The sequence below is a fragment of the Lytechinus variegatus genome, chromosome 11, assembly GCF_018143015.1.
Source record: "Lytechinus variegatus isolate NC3 chromosome 11, Lvar_3.0, whole genome shotgun sequence".
Taxonomy (NCBI): domain Eukaryota; kingdom Metazoa; phylum Echinodermata; class Echinoidea; order Temnopleuroida; family Toxopneustidae; genus Lytechinus; species Lytechinus variegatus.
The window spans coordinates 35713550-35731726 of record NC_054750.1 but is presented as its reverse complement, the minus strand read 5'-3'; the positions used below and the strand labels follow the sequence as shown (position 1 = coordinate 35731726).

General features: G+C 35.0%; 1 protein-coding gene across 8 annotated transcripts in view; it reads right to left on the bottom strand.

Moving 5' to 3' along the window:
* The window catches only part of LOC121424483 (AP-3 complex subunit delta-1-like), a 99096-nt gene that overhangs the window by 19783 nt on the left and 61136 nt on the right, over window positions 1-18177 (bottom strand). For 5 of the 8 annotated variants that reach the window (XM_041620184.1, XM_041620181.1, XM_041620180.1 and 2 more), the window contains 8 exons: window positions 14635-14795; window positions 13676-13755; window positions 13288-13465; window positions 9710-9859; window positions 7421-7543; window positions 5211-5348; window positions 3722-3769; window positions 2200-2337 (listed from right to left, as the gene is read on the bottom strand). In XM_041620184.1, the coding sequence (XP_041476118.1) occupies window positions 2200-2337; window positions 3722-3769; window positions 5211-5348; window positions 7421-7543; window positions 9710-9859; window positions 13288-13465; window positions 13676-13755; window positions 14635-14795 (1016 nt within the window). The remainder of the gene's footprint in view (window positions 1-2199; window positions 2338-3721; window positions 3770-5210; window positions 5349-7420; window positions 7544-9709; window positions 9860-13287; window positions 13466-13675; window positions 13756-14634; window positions 14796-18177) is intronic. The other 3 variants (XM_041620183.1, XM_041620186.1, XM_041620187.1) reach the window with 2 other exon arrangements.

Genomic DNA, 18177 nt, shown 5'->3' with positions numbered 1-18177 from the left:
CGAACGCGTGCAAGCGTGTACAATGCATGTAACCTTGTTCGCGTTTATTTTTTATTCGTTGTAGAATCTACAATGGCGGATAAGATGTCGTTGTCTTCGTCGTGTTTTGACAGCGAAAATGACGATTTATCAATAGCAAATATATGCTACATGCATGTCTTACCCAAGGAAAGAGGGCCAGTAAATTTCTTTCAAGTAAAGAGCTAGAACAAATTTAAGCCTTTGCTGCATTCGTTGGTGTAGACTACCTGGGACTTCAGAATAAAAATAGCTATTCGTGCAACAGAGAAATTTGCGATTGACTTGCATGCAGCATGGCCCCGGGAGACCAGCCCGGCCAGCATAAATATAGATGTACCACGTTACTTTCAAAAGAGGGGGCACACCTCTGTTTTAATGGCGTTTTTACATTACAAATTTTATTATTTTTGCTTCTCAAAAGGGGGGGGCAGGCAATGGCATCATGAGGCAAGATTTTGAGTGGCGATATGGTGTATCGGGTAAAAAAAAACAATGCGAGCGAGCAAAAATTTTTACATTTTTATTACAAAGATCCAATTTTAGATTTTGACATAATGTTAAAGAAGATAACATATTTTTCACCCTTCTCTCTTTCCTTTTCCTATTTTTTCTTGGTCTGTACGCCACGTTAAACAAGATTTTGTTTATGATTTTGCATGCTCGAGTCGATTTTTTAAAAATAAAATCAATTTTTCATGACAATCTAACTGTTCTTCTTTCTTTCCTTTTCCAGTTTTCACTTTTTATGTTTTTTCTTAGTTCCCTTCCCCCCCCCCTTTCCTCTTTTTTCCCTTTCTTTCTCCCCTTTTCTTCTTTTACCCTTTTTTAATTTCCCGGTGAACTCCGCCAGGGGGGACAGCTTCCCCCCCGTTAAGCCACTGCTCCCTGTGCCGGGCTGCATGCAAGTCAATCGCAAACTTCTCTGCTGCACGAATAGCTATTATTATTACGAAGTCCCAGATAGTCTATACCAACGAATGCAGCAAAGTCTAAATTTGTTCTTGCTCTTTACTTGAAAGAAATTTACTGGCCCTCTCTCCTTGGGTAAGACGTGCGTGTAGCATATATTTGCTAGTGGCAAATCTTCATTTTCGCTGTCAAAACACGACGAAGACGACGACATATATATGGTAACTAATCTATACCAGGGCCCGCAACCTAATAGTTTACGATTGATAACTAAATAAAATGACCTATCAAGATCATTGATGCATTTTGCTGAGTAGATTGACTAGGAACCAATAAAATTGTACTTTTTGTTACAACTCCATTCATCAAAGAGTCAGTACTGATTCAAATCAAACTAACAGTCATATATTCTAATCCATTCATCAAAGAGTCAGTACTGATTCAAATCAAACTCATAGTCATACATTCAAATCTATTCATCAAAGAGTCAGTACTGATTAAAATCAAACTCATAGTCATACATTCTAATCTATTCATCAAAGAGTCAGTACTGATTCAAATCAAACTCATAGTTGTACATTCTAATCCATTCATCAAAGAGTCAGTACTGATTCAAATCAAACTCATAGTCATACATTCTAATCTATTCATCAAAGAGTCAGTACTGATTCAAATCAAACTCATAGTCATACATTCTAATCCATTTCTAATTCTTAAAAGCATAGTAGCTCTATCAAAAGTGGTGATAGTTTAAAAACACACACATGACCACCCATTTTTTTAAGTACACCTCTGAAGTATACCTTGCTCTACAACTATGCAAAATTGAAAAGAAAATGATGTGAGTTTTGAATAAAGTGCAGCTTTCATTGTACTTCTTAAATTTGTTATAGATTTCAATTTTTTTGAGATTTTTTAGTTTTTGTCATTGCACACTACATTTTTTTAATGAATAGCCATATGAAGAGACTCTTTAGCTTAACTAAACAATTTTGAATTCTACTGTAAAAACTTTGACAGAATAATAGAGAAAAGTCAATGTTGTAATCTCGTGAGGTCTTAAAATGCCCAATTAATGTTATTACATAATTCTGAAGAAACTTTATTTGGGCAAACTTCAAAGCTTTACAGCAAAGAACCAAGCACATGAGAGATATCATTTTTTGCATATCTGCCATGTATTTAGGTACTAAAGTAACTCTGTGCAAAATTTGGTAAAAATGACATTGATTTCATGGTAACTGGAATGTCTTCAACCTGACAACTCACCTCTCGTATAAGCTTGGTGTTGAGAGAATCAAGAACGTTGAATTCTAAAGCTTTGAGGTGTGATGAAGTAAGATTGGTAAAGATAACAGAGATGACCACTTGAGAGTTCTGCTTTGGATCTACCCTTGTCTCATATGTCTATCAAAATAATATTCAACAAAAGCATAATTAAATCATACAAGAGCCGAGACTCAAACAAAACAAAAGAATCAAACAACAAAAGTAGTAGTAGTACCAATACAGGTTTTAAATCATGTTAAGTCCCCCAAAACGGGTGTAGCCAGATTCACCTGGCATTCAAAGAAATCCCCCTCTCCCACTCCCTCTACTTTATTCTATTCCTACAAACACTTAATGTAGGAGATAAGATTATTGAGACTACACACACACACAAAAAAAAATGGACCTTGTTCTTAAGGGTCAAGTCCACTCAAGAAAAAAGTTAATTTGAAACAAGAAAAATCAAGAAAAACAAGCATAACTGTGAAAATTTCATCAAAATTTGGTGTAAAATAAGGTTTGACATTTTAAAGTTTTGCTATTTTCACAGAAAAGTTATATGCACAACTCAGTGATACATGTATGTAAATGAGAGAGTCAATGATGTCACTCAATCACAATTTCTTTTGTTTGTTAGTATTTGAATCATACAATAATTCAATTTTTCCAGATTTGACAACAAGGATCCTCTTGACTGAACCACAAAATGTTACAATGGTAATTCCACATGTTCAGAGAGGAAAAAAACTTTGTTTTACAGGAACATGATGAGAAAATAGATATTTCATGTATTATATAATGAAATACAAAAGAAAATGCGAGTTGGTGATGTGATCAGTCCCCTCATTTGCATACTGACCAGGATGTGCACATAATTGTTTTTGTGAAATTGAACAAATCTTTAAAACGTCTTAACTGTCTATTTAAATCTAATTTTGTTTATTTTTTTGTTTTGGGGGGTGGGGTTATGCTTGATTATTTTTCTTTTTTATTGATTTCAACTTTTTGTTCGGCTAAACTGCCCTTTCATTTTCCTGATGAATAAAAAAAGATAATTTTAAATTATGTTGTAAATTTGGAGCATTATACCATAAATTTTGACCTGTGCTTTTGGCTGAAGCATGTTGACTTTTGATACTGTCAAAGCTAATGAATACTAAAGATATACATGTATGTATATGCATAGATAGTAAGGGTAAACTTAGCTTAGCCGAGGTAAAAATAGCAGGGCCTTTTGTAAAGCGCCATGAGTATCGAAAAGGTGGACCTGTGTACTATTAGCCACCATTATTATTATTATTACATTCTAAATAGATTACTAAATAGGGGCTAGGTGCTATTGTTCATCAGTACATATTTTGGGAGTGTATTCCATGCCTATGAACATTTTGTGATGACTTTTCTTCATTTATTCATTTGAGCAGCACAAGTTTTTTTCCATTATGTCAAAAGTTAAGCGAAAGAAATGAATTAAGAATGACAGAGGTGAATGGAAGTAAAGCGAGACATTGTGATCACTTACCATCTTAATAGACTCATTCTCAGCAAGAAGCCTATAACTTGACATGGCCTGAAATAAATTTAATGCAAATAACATTTATTACCAAGACTATTATGGTACAGTGCACTTATCTACAAATTTCATACCACATAGAAGTAATGAAATTTGATTCAGAGTAATAATGTTATTCTACATGTAAAAGAGAAATGTTAAAATGCTTTCAAATCTATTTTCAACTCCTGCTTCAATGACATTACAAGACTGTATTTTTTTTAAAATTCATACTTCAATGCTCAAAGTCCAAACAACTTTCATGAAATAAAGTTCATAGAAAATTATTGGTTATCATCTCTTCCTAAACCTTATCACTCCCCCAAACCCCATCCTTTTCACCATCAACATTATCACCATCACCATCCCCATCACCACCACCACAGCCACCACACCACCACCACCACCATCATCATCATCACCACCACCATCATCATCACAATTGTCGTCACCATTATCATCACCATCATTACCATCACCATCACTATCATCATCACCATCATCACCATCATCATCACCATCATCATCACCATCATCATCATCATCATTACCATCACCATCATTACCATCACCATCATCACCATCATTACCATCACTATCATTACCATCACCATCATTACCATCACCATCATCACCATCATTACCATCACCATCATTACCATCACCATCATTACCATCACCATCATCACCATCATTACCATCACCATCATTACCATCACCATCATCACCATCATTACCATCACCATCATCACCATCATTACCATCACCATCATTACCATCACCATCATCACCATCATCATCACCATCATTACCATCACCATCATTACCATCATCATCACCATCACCATCATCACCATCATCACCATCATCACCATCATTACCATCATCATCATCACCATCATTAACCATCATTAACATCATCATCACCATCATCATCACCATCATCACCATCATCATCACCATCATTACCATCACCATCATTACCATCATCATCATCACCATCATCATCATCATCATCACCACCATCACCATCATCACCATCATCACCATCATTACCATCATCATCATCATCACCATCATCACCATCATTACCATCAACATCATTACCATCATCATCACCATCATCATCATCATCATCACCATCATCACCATCATCACCATCATTACCATCACCATCATTACCATCATCATCACCATCATCACCATCACCATCACCATTATCACCATCATCATCATCACCATCATCATCATCACCATCATCACCATCATCATCACCATCATCATCATCATCACCATCACCATCACCATCATCACCATCACCATCATCACCATCATCATCACCATCATTACCATCACCATCATTACCATCATCATCACCATCATCACCATCACCATCATCACCATCATCACCATCATCATCATTATTCTCTTGCTCCTTCTCCTTCTCATGATGACTTACAGGAATGATTGGATCTGGTGTTTGTTCTACTGAGATGTCTTTTATCTCTCCTACTGCTTCATAATTCTCCTTGCTTGATTTCTTCTTCTTTTTATCCTTCTTTCCCTTCTTGTCCTTGCGATGTTTCTTGGAGGGCTTCTGTTATTAGGATCAATAGCAATTAAAAATTCCATCATCTTGAACTTATGGGAGGTAATCCCAGCTAAAAGTTAGGTTTGAAGGTTATATCTAATGTGCTCCTGTTCTATCAAAGCAATTGCAGCCAAAGCGAATTTCATAAAATTATTAGCTCCAAATTTCAATGGTTCAATTCAGGTTGGATTTATTGCAACAGCAGGGTCATATTAATAACAAGAGGATCAGTGCCAATTTACTAGATGGATTCTCAACTGCACATGGTCAACATTTATGCCTCCTCCATTGCGAGGTCCTTGAGTATCTCACCTGCATACCCCAATACTAAGCAGGTCAATGTTATTCCCATAAACATACGTATACATGATCAAAATATGAAGATGATCCATCAAAGGCTTCTTGAGTTATTATTAGAGCAAATATGGGAAGGACCAAAGATTAACCCGAAAACATAATACCTCTGGCAACATCTACATGTATGGTGGGCAGATAAATACTCCTTTCAGAATTAAGATTAACAAGCCTGCCAACATTTGAAAAATGAAAAAAAAAATGGTGTCCTCATTGTGCAGCACAAATTTTTCAGCTTGATTGCATTTGTTTAGCATCAAATAATGAGAAATTAGATTTAAGTTTTGAAAAAATACATTTTTACACTCTCACACCCATACACACCCAAACATCACCAAAGAAATATAAATGTGGGCTTATTATATTTTTCATCTCAAATCATTAACCCCCCCCCCAAAAAAAAAATCTATGTTTAACATGGGTGTGTGTGTGACTGTGAGACAAACTTGGATAGAAATTATTTCAAGATCTAATTTCTACTCTATCTATTCCAGTACAGCAACCTCTTAGTATCACTACACAGCCTACAACCAGTATCTATCTTTTATTTCCTACGATTTTCAGAAATTACTTGAAAATGCAGTTCTCTACAGTAAATGCATTTATTTCTTGAAAAGTCTAAATTCGGTGAGAAAGTATTCATTTATAACTTAAATATACATCACAGTAAAGAAAACATCGAAACTTTATCAGCTGTTGAAAAAAAAAGATGATATATAAACTATAATATGAACTGGAAGATCACCAGCCTAGAGGCCTAACTGACAGAATTCTTTCCATGAGTTTAGGCAGGCAGCAAGGGCTCCCATTGCCTCTCTTACCATCAGCTGGCAACAAAAGTGAATACATCATCACCAAAGGGAATACCCCTAGACGTTTTTTTAGGTGGAAGTCTACCCCCAAAAAAATTAAAAATAAATCTAAGTTACAAGTTTAATACATGTACAACTTTAATTTTTGATGTTGTAAAAAATAGGCTCAGATTTGTAAAGATAGATCTAGATGACAAATCACGTCAAGGTTACGAGGTGGCGAGGTTAGTATACTTTCTCATAAAATGTGTTATACATGTACTTGAGAGATCTACCTCCTGTGCAATACAAACTACTGAATCATAGAATTGTGATATCCCTATTGGAAATATCTGTATTAGAAATTGCACATGGGGGGATTCTCACGGCCCCCTAAAACAGAACAAACAAATCAAAGTGAAGTGAAATACACTGAGTGCTCTGCTTATTGGCAGATCTTTATTTTCAGAAAAGGAGAAACTCCATTTATAGCAGAGAAGTTGGCCGGTCTTGATTACAGCATAGAAGATAAACATCAAGGTTATAAATGATTGGTATCTTCATGAGCTAGTTCATACATGTATGAAATGTTGCTCTCAAAACATCAAGTAGTTTATCAAGTGAAGTAAGAATGGAGAAAAATGGGTGGCGGATGTATCTGAATATTCATTAATTTTCAAGAAGATACAGTGTAATTAAACATGCAGAAAAAACATGCCACAATATCAATGTCTAATACTTCATTCACATCTGTTCTACGGTGGCCGTACGGCGAGACAAAAACAGCCGTTTTAATATTCTTTTGTAATAAGTACATATAGGTGGTTTTCGACTCGCTGTGCCACCGCCGTAGAGCAAACGTGACCGAGGTATAAATTTGTCTACAGTTTCTACAGCTCTAATGGATCAAACATGGATTTGAAAAGAACAAACCTGGTCTACAATAGAACTTTGCAGGGAACCCTGTCCATTGGTGATAGGGGTGGGGGTTGGGGTTTGAATAACAGGTTTGACTTGGGGTGTATCTTGGGATAACCAGAAGCTTAGATCATCCACCTGTCACACAAGAAAGAAATACATACATCTCACAATGCCATGCTACAGGGTGTTTCAAAATATAAACAATAAAGAGGTGAGCATGCAAATATCTACTATAATAATTTGTCAATAATCCATAGTTAAGTGTGACATTGGCCACAACAGAAAGATTCTAATAATATACAAATAATGCACATTTATGAGTGCAACAAGGCACTTTTACATACCTGTAATATTGGATTAAAAACATCACAAATTTTAAAACGTACATTAATCTTTTTTTTTAACATGAATTCGTAGTGGGAAGTTTGTTTGAACCCTACCAACTTTTGTAGGATGGTAAAGATGAATAGATCACATGTGCTTTCTATCAAATGGCATTATAGGTGTATACACACAGGTATTAAGCACATCATCATTGTCATTTCTTTGACTGATTGCGTATTTCAGATGTCACCTCTGTTATGGGTGTACCCAAAATGCAAAATGCTTTACAATGAATCCACAGCACTACAAGAAAAATACACGGCCAGAAGGGTGCGTAAAATAGCTACATCCTTCAACCTGTTTAACCCTAAGAAAACCAGGGGGGGGGCTGAATTTTTAGCAAATTTGTGTAGTGCGCTTGTGAAGTTTGATGAGTTTCTTTTGGGACCCAGTTTATATTCATTCAGGTGAATTTGTCACATGTACTACACATGCTATAATCAAAGGAAAACATGATATGCAGAGTCTATCATTCTAAAGTGCCATATGAAGGTTATTTCATTTTTATTGAAATAGTTTTGTGCCTCGTGACAAACACCAACATGCTACATCATACATGTTTTTGAATGTATACTAACATCATACAAACTAGACAGACCACATTAAAGCTATCACATTTCCAATGATAAACCATCAGCACAGTGACTGGAGCACATTTAAGTAAAACAAAGTTTCATCTTTCCACAATCATTTTTGTTTTCACCTTGTGAGCTTTCACTTACTCGTTTCTGCAGACTTCTTCAGACTAGCGCTGACTCGCCGTATCATAAACTTGGAGTCTACCACACTCTTCTTGACATACATGAAGCATCATCTCAAAGTCAGATGATGTTCAGACTGAAGAAGACATCATGAAATAGTATGAAGAAATGTGCTTATCCAGACTGGATGTCTTTTCAGAAGACAGAAGAATTGATGAAGCCGGTAACTGGGACACAAAAGAAGCCAAATGGTAGTGGAAAGGATACATCTGAAGCCATACAAGTACAATGTATTAATCATTATGCATCCTCTCGCTAAACTCGCAACATTCTTAGTCCATCCAAAGGACAAAAAAGATCAGCTTAGGACTCAACAGGGGTAGTGTACCAAATTCTTAGCAAAGATTGCAATGATGTGTATATCAGAGGAACTGCAAGGAAGTTTGAAGTGAGGAAGTCTGAACTCAAAGAAGAAACAGATTCTGAGCAAAGCCCACTTCACAAGATCGAGGGAGGCCGAGTCAACCCTTTCTAAGTGACAATGTAGCCCTAAGAACCACACCAAAAACGGGAATAATAGCCAATCCTAGCTAGAATAATGACAATAAATACACAAGATGGATCAGGAAGGCCATTAACATCCAGAAGAACTTTCCATGAACCAAGATGATGGACACTATACTACATACAATCTCATTCTCATGGACTGCCGATTATACCCCATCTATGACAAGTCAGCGCTAGTCTGAAGAAGCCTGCAGAAACGAGTAGGCAAATGCTCACAGGGTAAAAACAAAATTGATTGTGGAAAGATAAAAATTTGTTTTATTTGAGTTCTACCGATCAGATTAATCTCTTTACGGAAAGTAGCACATTTCTTGACGGACTTACTTAAAACAAAGTATGGTGTTTCAAAAAATACTGAAGAGGACAACTTTCTTCATACACTGACACTTTACACCTACCATGTTTATCTTTTAATAATATTGGCCAGTAGTAAAAGAGTTACGTGTCTCAGGTGAACTGGCAGTATTCACCCCACAGCAAACCACTCTTTACATCTCCCTTCACTTTGCAGTACATCCCTAACCCAACCCTAAACACTAAACATGTTTACACCAATATACAAACACTACAAAATCATGCAAAGTAAATATAGATTAAAGGTATCACAATTTACATGATAAAATAAGCAAGCCAGAAAGAATTGACATACCGCTGGTTCAGCAGGAGTCTTGATAGGTTCCTTAGAGGGAGAAGGAGCTTCTTCCTTTGCACCATTGACTGTAGGCTCCTCTGTATCTTCTCCCATGAGATCCAGGTCAGCTGGAGCTCCTTCTTCAGTTTTACTTGACTTAGTCTTCTTCTACAAGAGCAAGATATAAATCCCTCATTTTTATTGAATCGATTTCCAGGATATTAAGAATTTATTCAAAATACAACAAAATCATCTAAAATGTTTTATGAAACAAAAAAAATTGTAAAAAAAGGTGTTTCCTGACAAAACAATAAATGTAAAAGCAGGAAATACAATTTTGTCTCAAGAGAGAGAGAGAGAGACATTGACAAACTTTAAAATATTCATTGTTAGGAAATATTGGACATACCACACTCTATTTCAGATAATTTTTTTATGTAGTTTACATTTAATAACTTGTAAGGAATGTGTGGAAGATTTCCCTGGAAACATTCTTAATTTCAATATGAATTCATTATCATGAATGCCAATGAAGGATTAAAAAATACACTCTTCATTTGCAGTAAACATACAAAATTTAAATAAAAAAGCTACATAAAATTTCTATGTAAGAAAAATCATATGCATATAATTTACTTTTAGGTAATTCTATATGAAATGGCGATTACTTATCTTATTGATGTTAAATAAAAGTAATTCTATATGAAATGGTGAGTACTTATCTTATTGATGTTAAATAAAAGTAATTCTATATGAAATGGTGAGTACTTATCTTATTGATGTTAAATAAAAGTAATTCTATATGAAATGGTGAGTACTTATCTTATTGAAGTTAAATAAAGTAATTTTATATGAAATGGCGAGTACTTATCTTATTGAAGTTATATAAAAGTAATTCTATATGAAATGGTGAGTACTTATCTTATTGATGTTAAATAAAAGTAATTCTATATGAAATGGTGAGTACTTATCTTATTGATGTTAAATAAAAGTAATTCTATATGAAATGGTGAGTACTTATCTTATTGATGTTAAATAAAAGTAATTCTATATGAAATGGTGAGTACTTATCTTATTGAAGTTAAATAAAAGTAATTCTATATGAAATGGTGAGTACTTATCTTATTGATGTTAAATAAAAGTAATTTTATATGAAATGGTGAGTACTTATCTTATTGAAGTTAAATAAAAGTAATTTTATATGAAATGGCGAGTACTTATCTTATTGAAGTTAAATAAAAGTAATTCTATATGAAATGGCGAGTACTTATCTTATTGAAGTTAAATAAAAGTAATTCTATATGAAATGGTACTTATCTTATTGAAGTTAAATAAAAGTAATTCTATATGAAATGGTGAGTACTTATCTTATTGAAGTTAAATAAAAGTAATTCTATATGAAATGGTGAGTACTTATCTTATTGAAGTTAAATAAAAGTAATTCTATATGAAATGGTGAGTACTTATCTTAATGATGTTAAATAAAAGTAATTCTATATGAAATGGTGAGTACTTATCTTATTGATGTTAAATAAAAGTAATTCTATATGAAATGGTGAGTACTTATCTTATTGATGTTAAATAAAAGTAATTCTATATGAAATGGTGAGTACTTATCTTATTGAAGTTAAATAAAAGTAATTCTATATGAAATGGTGAGTACTTATCTTATTGATGTTAAATAAAAGTAATTCTATATGAAATGGTGAGTACTTATCTTATTGAAGTTAAATAAAAGTAATTTTATATGAAATGGTGAGTACTTATCTTATTGAAGTTAAATAAAAGTAATTTTATATGAAATGGTGAGTACTTATCTTAATGATGTTTAATAAAAGTAATTCTATATGAAATGGTGAGTACTTATCTTATTGATGTTAAATAAAAGTAATTCTATATGAAATGGTGAGTACTTATCTTATTGATGTTAAATAAAAGTAATTCTATATGAAATGGTGAGTACTTATCTTATTGAAGTTAAATAAAAGTAATTCTATATGAAATGGTGAGTACTTATCTTATTGAAGTTAAATAAAAGTAATTTTATATGAAATGGTGAGTACTTATCTTATTGAAGTTAAATAAAAGTAATTTTATATGAAATGGCGAGTACTTATCTTATTGAAGTTAAATAAAAGTAATTCTATATGAAATGGTGAGTACTTATCTTATTGATGTTAAATAAAAGTAATTCTATATGAAATGGTGAGTACTTATCTTATTGATGTTAAATAAAAGTAATTCTATATGAAATGGTGAGTACTTATCTTATTGAAGTTAAATAAAAGTAATTCTATATGAAATGGTGAGTACTTATCTTATTGATGTTAAATAAAAGTAATTCTATATGAAATGGTGAGTACTTATCTTATTGATGTTAAATAAAAGTAATTCTATATGAAATGGTGAGTACTTATCTTAATGATGTTAAATAAATAAAAGTAACTGAGTGCAAAACAAGTGGAATGCCTCTGGCCGTCTCACCTGCATCACGCGATTCAACATAGCAGCAGTGCTGACTTTGAAAACTACTATAACTCACACAAGATGTTCAGTGATACTTGGTTACTCTTATTTCCACGTTTTATGAATTAGACCAATTGATACACTTACAGAGATAGGATGGTAATTCAACAAATACCCCCAATGCGGCCAAAGTTCAATGATCTCACATGACCTTTGACCTTGATCATGTGACCTGAAACTTACACAGGATATTCAGTGATACTTGATATACTCTTAGGTCCAAGTTTCAAAAGTCAGATCAATAAACTTGCAAAGTTATGATAGTAATTCAACAGATACCCCATTACGGCCAAAGTTCATTGACCTTTGACCCTGGTCATGTGACCTAAAATGCGCACAGGATGTTCAGTGATACTTGATTACTCTTATGTCCAAGTTTTATGAACTAGACCAACATACTTTCAAAGTTATGATGGTAATTCAACAAATACCCCCAATTCGGCCAAAGTTCATTGACCCTAAATGACCTTTGACCTTGATCATGTGATCTGAAACTTGCACAGGATGTTCAGTGATACTTGATTACTATTAGTCCAAGTTTCATGAATAAGATCAAAAAAAACCTTTTTTATTGTAAGTTTTTATTGTAATTCAACAGATACCCCCAAATCGGCCAAAGTTCATTGACCCTAAATGACCTTTGACCTTGGTCATGTGACGTGAAACTCATGCAGGATGTTTGATGATACTTGATTAACCTTATGTCCAAGTTTAATGAACTAGGTCCATATATTTTCTAAGTTATGATGACATTTCAAAAACTTAACCTCAGGTTAAGATTTTGATATTGATTCCCCCAACATGGCCTAAGTTCATTGACCCTAAATGACCTTTGACCTTGGTCATGTGACATGAAACTCTAATAGGATGTTCAGTAATACTTGATTAACCTTATGGCCAAGTTTCATGAACTAGGTCTATATACTTTCTAAGTTATGATGTCATTTAAAAAACTTAACCTCAGGTTAAGATTTGATGTTGACGCCGCCGCCGTCGGAAAAGCGGCGCCTATAGTCTCACTCTGCTATGCAGGTGAGACAACAAAACTATACATTACAAATTAAAAGTACCTTTTTCTTCTCTTTGGAAATTTTCTTAGTTTTCTCTTTTTCTCTATCCTTTTCTTTTGGTCTCTTCTTTTTTGGTTTATCTTGGAGTTTGCTGACCTCTACTTCCTCCTGTGTGGTGGTCAGTTCAGGTGCGTTCCGATGCACCCTCACTGGGAGACGGTCACTCTCATCCAGTGGCCTGTTAATGGTCAAGAAAAGTGAACAAATATGACACAGTGGGGGTATACACTTCCCAATATTACTTTACTGAATCAATGCTGGAACAAAAAATAATATACTTGTTATCATTATTCACAATCACCATTATCATCATCATCACCATCATCACCATCAGCAGCATCATCAATGACCATCACCACCACTATCATCGTAGTCCATACAACTTTACCTCTCTAAATCAATGTCCAATGCTCTATGAGGATCATCTAGAGCTCTTGTATCTTCTTCATGATCTGATAGCACAGCCCCCTGTCAAAGAAAAATCAAAAGACAATTTAATTCTCTTGTGTAGGTTAGGGTGACCAAGTGTGATGATTCCATTTGCAATAGATACCTTTTTTTTATCCAGACTTCAGTGCCCTGCAGCACAAAGGTTTGATATCACAAAATGGTCATGGAATATTAAAATTATTTTGTCAAGTTCTGATTATCAACTGATCAAAATCACTGTTACATGAGCACAAGACCCAAATTTACATCTCATTATCTCTTTACCTGCTCCCCCAGCAACACACCTACTACCAGTGCACTCAACCCTTAAGTGCCAGCCACTAATCCCCCCTTTGCCAAGTTTATTTTGGGTAATGCTCAAGAGAGTGATTTTCTAATATTAATCATATTTGAGACACTACAACTATTCATTTGTAGGTTATATGAAAGAAGTTGTACGTAAAAGTTGTGGGGAATTTCATAATCTCTCCATTGATGCCCATATTTTTTGATGATTTTCTAGCTTCACTTGTAAATTAGCATTATTCATGTATAGTCTTCCCTTCTTTGCATGCACCATTTTTAGTGTGTTGTGTCTATGTCCAATCCGAGCATATAAAGTCCTGTACTGTACACTACATGCATGTAGTAATGAAATGGTGGTTTTATTGATTTTTTTCTCTGCATTTTTCTTTCTTTTTTTGGTTTATACTTGACCATAAATGTTGGATAGGATAGAAAGTAATCTCCTCTTTGCAGTTGATCATATAGGTAATGATCCCCCCTCCCTGGGCCTTTTAGGGTTAAAACTTTTTTCATTTTACGCAAACCTTTGTGACAAGTATAAGTAAAGAATTGGATTTAAAGCTTTATACATTAAGCATGTATTTAGGAATGTACAAAACTTTTCAAGATTACCTCTGGCATTTCTTCTCCAACAATGTCCACATGGTGTGCGACTGGAATGTCATCACTGGATACAGATGTATGGCGCCCTCTCTTGCCCTTTTTATGCTTCCTGTGTTTGTTCTTCCTACTGGGCTTGGATTGCTGCATGTACTGGTCTGTCAGATTAACCCCTAAATATAGAGAGAGAACATCAAAAGGATGACAGAGGGAGGGGGGGGGGCATTTAATCAAAAAGAAAATAAGCGAAATATAAAGACAGATGAAGTTTGGAATAAGTGAAGTAGATTCAGAAAAGCGTAGAAACCCAGAGAGGGTTAGGGAAGCAGGAAAATCAGAAAAGGAGCATAAATAACAAAAGGTATGAAGGAGAGAGAAGTAAGTTGTGTATACATGTACATGGCAGGGGGGGTGAGAGATTGAAACATGGAATGAGGGATGAGAGTTTGAAAGGGGAAAAAAGAGACAAATTATATAATATCAATAAAATACTACAAACTACAAATTTCCAGTACATGTAATTGAAATCAATTTTTTTTATGCAGCTAGAGAAAAGCAAACATTATTTTGCACTTCGAAAGGAGAAACAAAATTAATGCTTATGACAGATAAAAATACATGTATATATTTAAAAAGTTCATTACCTATTCTACTGGTCAAAAAACTTTTTAAAAATTGTTCACAAAAATGGAAGATCTGAAAGTATAATAATGATGATAAAATTCTCCCCCCCCCCAAGGGGAGGGGTGAGTGCGTAACTTTGCATTTATCATCTAGCTACTTTACATCTCTACTGGAAAGCTAACTCATAACATACTGTACATCTGCTGCGTAATTAATTTGTTTTTTAGAAAGATAAAGGAGAAAATTTATTTTCTAAGCAGAAAAATTTACACAAATTGAATACTTGCATTGGGCAACATAAAACCCACACAAACAGGAATGCAGTTGACACCATTACACTTGTTATTCATGCATTCAAAACAAGCACTTAAAAAAAAAATCAAATTTTGTCTAGAAATTGTTTGAATAATGAACAAAACCAAAGGTGATAATTGGTTAACTGATGACTTCTAAACAAGCTTCCCATGAAATGTAATAATTTTGACAATCAAGTCTGCTTCAAGAAGCAGACCGTTGGTAATGACCGTTGCACTAATTCTCCTTATTGCAAGCTTTACTTCAGCAGGCTCAAGACTGCTTTTGATCTCAGTTTGGAAAGGAACCAATCCACTTATAGCCAAGTAATGTGTCATAACAGAGACTTGCAAGCAAACTTTAACATACAAAAAAAAGTCCTGGAAGTACTCTACAACAAATGACTTTTGACTCAACCTCCTATACATGTAGCACATGATGGTACTTCTTCCATCAAGTTGCAATTGAACCAGCAGTTGCCAAGTTAAAGAAATTTGTGACAGACGGATGGACACTATTTGGATCCCTAAGTCTTGGATTCACCTCCAGAGGGCAAGACAAAGAGATGATTTTAACATCATTTAAGAGAACACAAAACAACAAAGCAGAGAAAAGAAAAATTCATATGAGTAAGCAGATAAAGATGTGTGTGTGGAGGCAATGACTATCTACCTGACTGCTAATAAAAAACAAAAATGCTTAATACTGAGAACAGTTTTCTCAGAGGGACTTGATTAACACCTTACTATCGTTGATTTGACATTTTCTGAACCTAGAAATATTCTTTGCTATTTTTCTTGATTTGTGTTCCCATGGGGTCATAGAATGGCAGCTTTTGACAATTTTGCTAATTTGCATAAATCCAAAATGGCCACAAGATGCCATCTTGAAAATTTAACTTTTGAACCCCTACCCCATAATAATGAGGAATAGATGTCCCTTTTTAGGGGTTTAAGAGTGTGTAGAATCCATTTCTATTCTCATTTTCGCTATATAAGGTCATCATTAGGTCAAATCCAAGATGGCCACCACACACCATCTTGCAAATTAAATTTGAACCTCCTTGCCCCAGAATGATGAGTAATACATCTTTTTAAGGTGTTTTTTCAGCCTTTGGGCAAAAAAACCCACAAAACAAATTTTTAATTAGAACAAGATTGAGAAGTTTACCTCATCCCACTGGTCCTCAAGGCATTGAGGGACATCCTCTTCCTCGTGGTTTTCCCCAATCCTGATCTAAACAAATCTTAAAAAAAACCTTCTTCGGCATCCTCCATCTTGATACTTTCATCATTTCCAGCTTTGACATTGTAGCTGACATTGTATGGATTGCAGCATTTCACTTTTATACCAGAAAAGTTGCAGATGTCTTACAGGAGAAGGATAAATGCTAATTGAGTTATCCACATATATCCCAGTGTACATTGCTTATCATGTGCCCTACACTGGCAGCGAATTACATCAATCGGTTCAGGCCATGCAGGGTCACCTTGAGCAATGAAAGGAACAGGGATTTCATCTCGGGTCTCTCATCCAAAATATCAGTCGACTCCTCAGGTGGGGCTGGTAGATTTACAGCTCTCCACAACATGACTTGCAAATAAGCTTGAAACACATGCAGCAATAGGTTATTGCATGTTGGAGGCAGGGCCATTGCAATCGGAAAGCCTTGATAAAAGCATAACTCAATGAACGTAGTGGGCAGTGCGCGCATTTATAAATTATAAAAGCGAATATCTCGGGGAAATATCTTTCACTCGGTAGATCGACATGCATCGCAATCGGGAGAGTTGTAGGGGGGAAAAAGGACTTTCCGACTTTTTTTCAGTACACAGAAAACAGGAAAAGTCGGAAATACGGAAATAAGACGGACAACAGGGAAAAAGACGGAATTCCGTATAAATACGGAAAGGTGGCATCCCTGATTCTTTGTGAAAAGGGCAAAACAGGCTGACTCCATAGACGTCTGGTTGCTGACCATACAGAGCAAGAAAGAAGTGATTTGCTGCTTCCATCAGATCGGTAGTAGTGGTCCCTACCTTTCCAAGTATATTAGACAAACCTGGAAAATCCCAAGCAAGTAGTGTGTTCTGTGCACTTATCTTGCCTTTGCCATATGGATGATGTCGTGTTGCATCCACTGAGGGCATGTACACCAAGCAACTGCAAACATTTTGGTCCCAGGTCAACAAAGGGTGCATAGATCTCCAGAACTGTACCCATCCCACTGCTCCATATTTGTACCTTGCACTGTAGCTCCGCCTGATAAACCCAATAGATAAGCAGGACAAAATATCTGTCATCACTAAGCATATGAATCCCTTTCTGACCCCTAGCTGGTAGCCTGAAGACATAGGAGACATCTGCCTCAATATCATAGTCAAGTGGTGTCTCCATTGAAGTATGCTCTCCTATATTGAAGGTACTCAACATGCTTGCCATACTCTGTTAGTTGTTCTTGCTCTTCATGATGACATCTCTCTCTATACTCAGATTACTGGTGATGGAGAACTCATAGTCTATGATAACTTCACCAGCCCTTCACACTCTCTCTTGATCCTTGGCAGACGTTTCTATGTACTTGTTGAATTCTTCTTTGTACCAAATATAAAGTGACTCAAACGTCTTTGGATGGAT